Source organism: Notolepis coatsorum, assembly GCF_963971535.1.
Source record: "Notolepis coatsorum genome assembly, chromosome: 20".
In the NCBI taxonomy this organism is placed as follows: Eukaryota; Metazoa; Chordata; class Actinopteri; order Aulopiformes; family Paralepididae; genus Notolepis; species Notolepis coatsorum.
In genome coordinates, this window is record NC_140184.1 from 30,374,747 (window position 1) to 30,382,457 (window position 7,711).

Consider the following 7,711-nt stretch of genomic DNA (forward strand, 5'->3'; position numbering starts at 1 on the left):
GGAAAACACAATTTTAAAAATCTGTTGTTTTAATCAGCTAATTGATTAGTCAACAACGTCCTATGATTTGCCTATTAGTTGACTATGAATGTTTTTAGTTGAGGACAGACATACTGATTTCCATTACTTGAATTGTCTAATCATAACTGACCTGCTCAACCGATCAACTCGGTACTAGTTAGTTGATTTCTTTTATTGAATGGCGTGTCACCTTTTGTACGGTGTGGCCAGGCAGTTTGGTGCAGGGTCCAAACACCGGCCCGTGGTCCTTCACCGTCAGGTGCTCCAGCTTGGACCTCATAGCCTGCTCCTCCTCTGACACCATACGGAACGTTCCAGTCTGCGAAAAGACAGAAGCTACGTGGATACTTAACACCTGGTTATTGTGGAGGTATGGCTCTTTAAATACATACAAATAATAGTTATATATTCGTACTGGCATCGCGTCCCGCTCTTAAGCCATACCGAGATATACCTCATCTCATGTACCTAGTGTACTCCATCAACGAATAAACCAAATACACCCAGCACCTGCCAGGCCCCGCCCCTACTGCCGTACTCTATAGTACTGGGCGTGGCCACCACTCACTCTTCCTCTATTTTCGTTTCCATCATAGCGGATGCATGACACCCTATGCAACTAGTTGTTATGAAAAGTTTAGATAATATTGAGTGCTTACGGAGATTTGCTTACCCCTGGAATCTTCTGGGTATGTTCCAACGACACGTCGGGTTTATTCTGATGTTCCCTCGTCTTGTGGCAGCAGATCGAGGGACAGCGTGCAAGGTTGGCTATCGAGCCGGCTCGCACACAGGTAGGCCCTGTGTCATCAGGCATTGATGCTAGTGTTAGTAATGCTGGTTTGTTTTGTTACACAACCGAGTTGTGTGTCGGCGCCAGGGGCGGGATGGTATTCCCTCCTCTCAACCTTTCATGCTGACGGTCAATCGGTGTCTACTGGGGGAGTAGTGCGGGGGGGGCTTTGTTTACCTTCATGGGTAAATGGGCTGAGGTCTAGGGCTGGTGTGCTGTTGTGAATATTATGAATGAATGCGGGACTGGTTCTCTCTGGTCCGCCTCCCCTTAACGTTGTGTGCATGGGCTTGCCCATTCTACAGTATGTTCGTGGTGTTAGTTCATTTATTCATTAACCCCTTCATGGTGCACACCACAGTGGAGGTTGCTGGTTGCAACCACCACTGGTGCTCCGTGTTAGCATCAGTCCTTTGCTTTTGACATGTTGAAACAGTGCCCCGCCCGGCCGACGCCATGAGGTGGGCCAGCCCGGCGAGTGGCTGGTGGGCTGCTAAAGCCGGTACCGCCACGGTATGGAATTGGCAGCGATTAGTAACTGTGTTCGAATTGCTGTTTTTTCTATCAAAAAATGGTGTCTGGTGGCGGGGCCTTGAGGGCCAGCCGACGTCGACACATCGCGCGAGGTTGTTGACGTTATTAGCTTTGACCTAGCCGCAAGCTATAACCGCTCAGGGCTCCCCTCTCCGCAGAGGATTTTGGTCTTCCGCTGGAGCACGGGCGGTATTTGTCCTAGGCCCCACACCGCCTCACACCGCGCAGCCAGAAGAAGAGAGAGCACGGCCTCGTCAGCGGCGATGACGAGGCCCTCGACAGGTGGCCATGTTTTCCCCCGCCAGAGGTATCCTGGGCATTGAATCGACAGGTGTCCACAAGGCCGACACCCTTGGCGGCCGAGGGATCGGCCATGTTGGATGGGCTCGGCTTGGAATATACAAGCCGTCGCCGTCCTGCCGGCGTGTACCACTTCCGCAACGGATTTGATTTCCGGGGTTGGCCTGATTGGCCACTAAGCCCACGTGACCCTACGCTGGCCCGCCCCCCTTACCCCGCTTACGCCTGAGAGTCACACACCAGCTAGCGGCAGCCAGAGAGCCTTGCTACTACTAGCCGAGTGATGAATAAAGCTCTATCTGTTTCACCTAACAGCACTATTGCTCCCTGATCATAGCCATCCATCTCTAAAGCTAACCACTATTTGTAAAAGCCACAACCACGTTACCATATGTAATAATGTAAATCATTGTGTCGTTGTACATATTGTGTACACCGTTAGAAGCTAACGCAGCTTAGCCTGGTAGCTATTGTTGTGCTAACAACATCCGATGTAGAAGGCATAGACACATGTCGCTTGTTGGCCGGCATGAGTGCCCGATTTGGGGTGGTTCTCTCCTCTTTGTGTGCCTTTGTCCTTGCAGGTGTTTTGCCGGGGGAGCTTGTGGACGCGACAATAGTGGTGGTTGTAGGGTGTTTGAGCTTGTAGCCTACCTGTTGAACACTGTCAGGTGGGGGTCTGGTTCTCCTCCATAGACCTGTAGGATGCGTGTTCGCATCCCCGATCTTCCGTCCTAGGGCTTATCTACGCTTCCTTACAGGGTTAGCGTAGGAGTACCAGGGGCTGCCGTTTGGCTTTGCTCTGGCTCCCCGCATCTTCACTGGGGCCTCTGCGTCGTCAGGGCTTACGAAGTGTATTCTGCCCTGCCAACGTTCTGGTCCTTGGCGGTCAAGGTGGATCGTCAGGTCTCATGCCAGGCAGGGTTCCTACCAGCCTGGGGTTGCTGTAGACTGGAAGTAGAGTACTCCTCTTCCCAGTCAACGGGTGGAGCGCTATGGGCATCCCTCTCAGAGCGTGTTGCGACACGCTCTGGAGGTTCCGTCCTAGGATGGTTACGGCGCTGTCCGTGATACGCCTGCTCGGTATGAAGGCATCTGCTCATTCCGTGGTCCCTCTTGGCCTCCTCTTCACCCCAGGAGGAGGTTACGGAGGTGGTTCTTTTCCAGTATGGAAATAGACCCGGTGAGAGGCAAGTCAGGACGGACAATACGACGTCAGTGTCGTATATCGACAGACAGGGAGGAGTACGCTCCCCCCGTCTGCACCGGGCGGCGGGCGGCTGGCTATGGGCGTTCTCCATCTGCGCGGCCTGAGGGCTCTCCACATCCCCGGCAGGACATAGTCAGGCAGGTCTGGGACCAATGCCGTGCCGCCTGGGATTCTTTCCCCCATACATCTGTTAGGTCAGTTGTTGGGACGGGTACGTTGAGGAGCGCAGGTCCTTGATCCTGATTGCGCCGGACCGGGGCGCAGCTGTGTGGTTCCCGGTCCTGATCCAGCTCTTGGTATCCCATCATGGCCTGTTCCTTGGTCATCGCGGGCCCTCTCTCAAGCGCACGGGTCTCTGTGTTAGTTCCCTGTGCTGGGCCAGCTGCTGGTGGGTTGGCTGGTGAGAGGGTGAGTCTGGAGAGGATGGATCCTTCTGTGGTTGGTACCATCCGGAACGCGCATGCTCCTTCCACTATCGCGGGTTACGCGGGTAAGTGGCGTATTTTCCAAGACCGGGGGTTCTGTCTCCCAGGCGGTTCTGAGGTCTGTGGCCTCTCCTGCTTCCCGTCCTTGGTGGGGTAGCAGGGGTGTGTGGGTGTGGGCCACAATGTGTTGTGTCACACGTGGTTCCGCCTGTGCTGTGTGTTCAAGAGGTTCTAGTTCCCTCTTGCTCGCACTCGGGTGGAGTTGACTGCGCCCCCTCTTCATTAGGAAGGATGGGGTGATGGGACTCTCCTCCCCCCTGATGTGGGCTTACGGGTCCTCAGGGGGTGCATTTGTCGGGCCTCGCTTCCGCTCTACCCCATATCTCGGTATGGCTTAAGAGCGGGACGCGATGCCAGTACGAATATATAACGACCGGTTATGTATATAACCTAGTTATATGAGTACTGGCTAAGCGTCCCGCTCTTAGCGTGCCCTGAGTTCCCTTGGGGAAACTTTTCTTTGGAAATGATTTTTTCCGAGGAAGAGTGAGTGGTGGCCACGCCCAGTACTATATAGTACGGCAGTAGGGGCGGGGCCTGGCAGGTGCTGGGTGTATTTGGTTTATTCGTTGATGGAGTACACTAGGTACAAGAGATGAGGTATATCTCGATATGGCTTAAGAGCGGGACGCTTAGCCAGTACTCATATAACTAGGTTATATACATAACCTGTCGTTAATACACACACACACACACACACACACACACACACACACACACACACACACACACACACACACACACACACACACCTACACACACACCTACACACACACACACACACACACACACACACACACACACACACACACACACACACACACACACACACACACACACACACACACACACACACACACACACACTAATCCCTTGCATGCAACCCATCTCAGGACTCACCCCAAACGACCAGACCAGTGAGTGGCCAGTTAATCTGTTTCACATGATTACAGAAAGCCTAAAGCCACTTCTTAAAAACAGCGTCCATCCTAGAGCAACATCTACTGCCCACCACCACCACCATAACAGCATTAATCATCATCACACTGTGACATTCAAACGCCCCTGAGATCTGGAGCTTCTTGGAGCTAGACACTGATGAGTTGCCACACAGACACAGTAGACATACTGGCACTCAAGCAAGTGCTCCCTTAAACGGTTGCAAAGTAAACTTACAGCAGCCATGGTAGCAGGTCTCACCGCAGTTTCTCTGACACTGTGAACAGAGAGGAGTTGGCATGAAAACATCAAAGCTATTTGTAACAGGATGGTCGGAACGCCTTCAGATCTGCAATCACGATAGCTTAATTAATTGCCATGGAAACAAAAGCAAAGTTTGTTAGGGAAAGGGCAGTGGGGGGTAACCTTGTTGTATCTTGTCTGTTCAACAGACCTTACTGCATTAGAAGTAGTCTGGTGGAAAGAATGTGAACTTTCTCTATGCTGTGACTTTACAACTTGAACAAACCAGAGTGGTTTCAGCAGAGCACACATCCTCTAGAAGCCTGCTGTTATGGAACATGTGGAACATACTACACATCATTATTCAGTACAGGCACATGTGCTGATCAGCAACACTAATAACGTGATCTCTAATGAACCTGTACATCACACATCACTGACCCTCTGAATGAACACAGTTGCATTTTAGTTCATTTGATCATTTCTTTCATCACTAGTAGCCTATAGCAAAATTATCAGAATCCTAGTGGTTAATAATGCAGTGACATGTTTAATCAATCAGTCATCAATTCAACCATCCTCTGGTTCTTGGATTAGTCTCAGTAAAAACAACCATCTCTGTAATACATACACAAATAAAATATTCATTAAGCTACCATTACCACTTGTAATGTGAGTACTCTTAACTTGTTCCTCAGAAATCACCCCATGCCCTTGATATTGTATTGTCCTGAATGTGCACATCTTACAGTAAAAAAAGATAATACAGCTGTATTTAAAATAATAATAAAATGACAATACGTGGTTACTGGATTTGGTGACACCAGAGTATCACACCTTCTGCCATTGCTGCAATATGAGACTCCTGTCTAGCATTATGATCCAATGAAAGGTAGAGGTGGTAAATATTAAATGTGTCACAACTAATTGCAGCAATTAACGTTTAGAATAAAACATTTAAATTTTTATATATAATAATTTAAATGTAATACGTATTATATGCTAATTATCTCCCAAACAAGCTACAGAGAGCTGGAGATGCAGATCAGAGAGCTGAGCTTACCTTGGCAGGCACTGGGAGCTGGACTGGCAGAGATGGGGAGAGTCAGAGAAAGAGAGTTGGTGGAGGAGGAGAGGGCATGTGGATGAGAGGAAGAGGAGGAGAGAGCCGTGTGAGGGGAGGAGGGTTTCATAGAAGGGATTAAACTGGCACACTGTATTACTACGAGTGGCTAATCTACATAATGTAAACAACAGAGGGGAAGGGGTAGGAGAGAGGATGTGTAGAATTATTTTGTGTAACAATGGGTTATATGAAAAACCATGGTCAAATTGCAGGGCCGGCCTGACATCAACCCCTCTGTCAGCAACTAGATACTAGACTTCCTAACGAACAGACCTCAGTTTGTTAGGATAGACAATCTCACCTCATCCACCCTCACCCTGAACACCGGCATCCCGCAAGGCTGCGTGCTGAGCCCCTTCCTCTACTCCCTCTTCACCCACGACTGCACTCCTATACATGGCACCAACGGTGGTGGGCCTCATAAAAAATAACTGCCTATAGGGAGGAGGTCCAGCACCTGGTGGCATGGTGCGCCGACAACAACAACCTGGCCCTCAACACCAAGAAAACCAAGGAGCTCATCGTGGACTTCAGGAAGACTAGAGCCAGCACGCACGCCCCTGTCAACATCAATGAGACAACGGTTGAGCGTGTCTCCAGCTTCAAATTCCTGGGAGTCCACATCTCTGAGGACCTCTCTTGCGCCTCTTCCTGAGGAGACTGAGGAAAGCCCAGAATCTGAAGTCTCCTCAGATTCTGGTGAACGTTTACTGGTGCGCCATATAGAAAGCATACTCACCAACCGCAATTGCACTGCCTCAGACCGGAAAGCACTGCAGAGGGGGGTGAAAACTGTACATCACTCCCTGCAATTGAGTCTATCCATCACAAGCGGTGTCTGAGGAATTTTCGAGATCGCCAAATGATTGATGGAGCTAGAGCCCCGGGAGTCGGGCGTGGTAATAATAAAAAAAATGCTGTGTACTTTGGCGCACGCCTCACATATCGGCATGTAACTCGAGAACTGCTGAGCGGATTTTGTCGCCTGAAACGGCAATCGACTGGCAACAAATAGGGTTTTAATTATATATATATTGTATTAAAAGAAATTCACACCCGAGCCGATAGAGGTCGGCAAAGTGGCGCGACGCACCGGTGGGCAAATCGTCCTCAAGAGGGTCCTCGGCCGGGCCGTTGCAGGTTAAGAAATAACAGAAGATGTGAAAAGAAAAAATTATAATAAAGTAAGATAAAATAATAAACAAAACAGTCTCTTGTCAGAAAAGGAATAGGACAAAGCAATATGCTTATCAGGTCCTACCCCTTATTGCAATAAACCTTTACTTTTTTTTTACTTTTATTTTCTTCCAATAAAATGTGCAAACAAAATCACTTGTCCATCGATCAAGTTAATATATAATCATTACTGTTAATAAATAATAGTTATTTTACAATCAATATGCTACTGTCGATCGAGTATCTTTAGAAAGCAAAAGGTATATGCTGACTAGATCACAACAAAAACTGTAACAAACGAAAACAAGACAAGTAAAATAATTCAACATCTCCATTAATGAGATTTTCTAGAATCGTTCTTTATTTCTATTTGTATTTCATTTTGAACTGTATGACGTTTTTTCTCAGTTTAATTTCATCATCTAATCTATTCCAGAGAGTCACCCCACAAACAGAAATACACACACTTTTAAGAGTAGTGCAAACAACACACGGCTGTTTTAAATTTAATTTCCCTCTTAAATCTTTGAGTTTAAGGTGGAAACTATTGTGTGTGTGTGCAAGCCTCACTCTCATCTCTGGTAGTTTCAGGGTTGGGCAGGTTGATCCACAGGCTTTAGAGAACATTGCACAGGAACACCATGACATTGTATAAAATGCAATGGATTTGCAGCCTGATACATTTTCTCTCTCTTTTCATAATAGACTGTAAAGTCACGCCCCCTTTCATCCATTCAGATTTGCCAGAGCACATTAAACCTGGCACATGTGTGATGAATGGTAGGACTTGAACTCTATGCCTGGGAAACTGTATAAGAAGTGACCACCAGTGTAGATGGAGGCTGGAACTCCACACAAGCTTCATCTGATACATTCCTCTATGC

General features: G+C 48.3%; 1 protein-coding gene across 1 annotated transcript in view; it reads right to left on the reverse strand.

The window, feature by feature from the left end:
• The window catches only part of LOC311247044 (retinaldehyde-binding protein 1-like), a 10,335-nt gene extending 5,789 nt beyond the window's left edge, over positions 1-4,546 (reverse strand). The window contains exons 1-2 of the mRNA XM_084337337.1: positions 4,520-4,546; positions 212-340 (exon numbers count right to left, since the gene is read on the reverse strand). Of these exons, the coding sequence (XP_084193463.1) occupies positions 212-340; positions 4,520-4,528 (138 nt within the window). The 5' untranslated portion in view covers positions 4,529-4,546. The remainder of the gene's footprint in view (positions 1-211; positions 341-4,519) is intronic.
• Between the last annotated feature and the right edge of the window lie 3,165 nt (positions 4,547-7,711).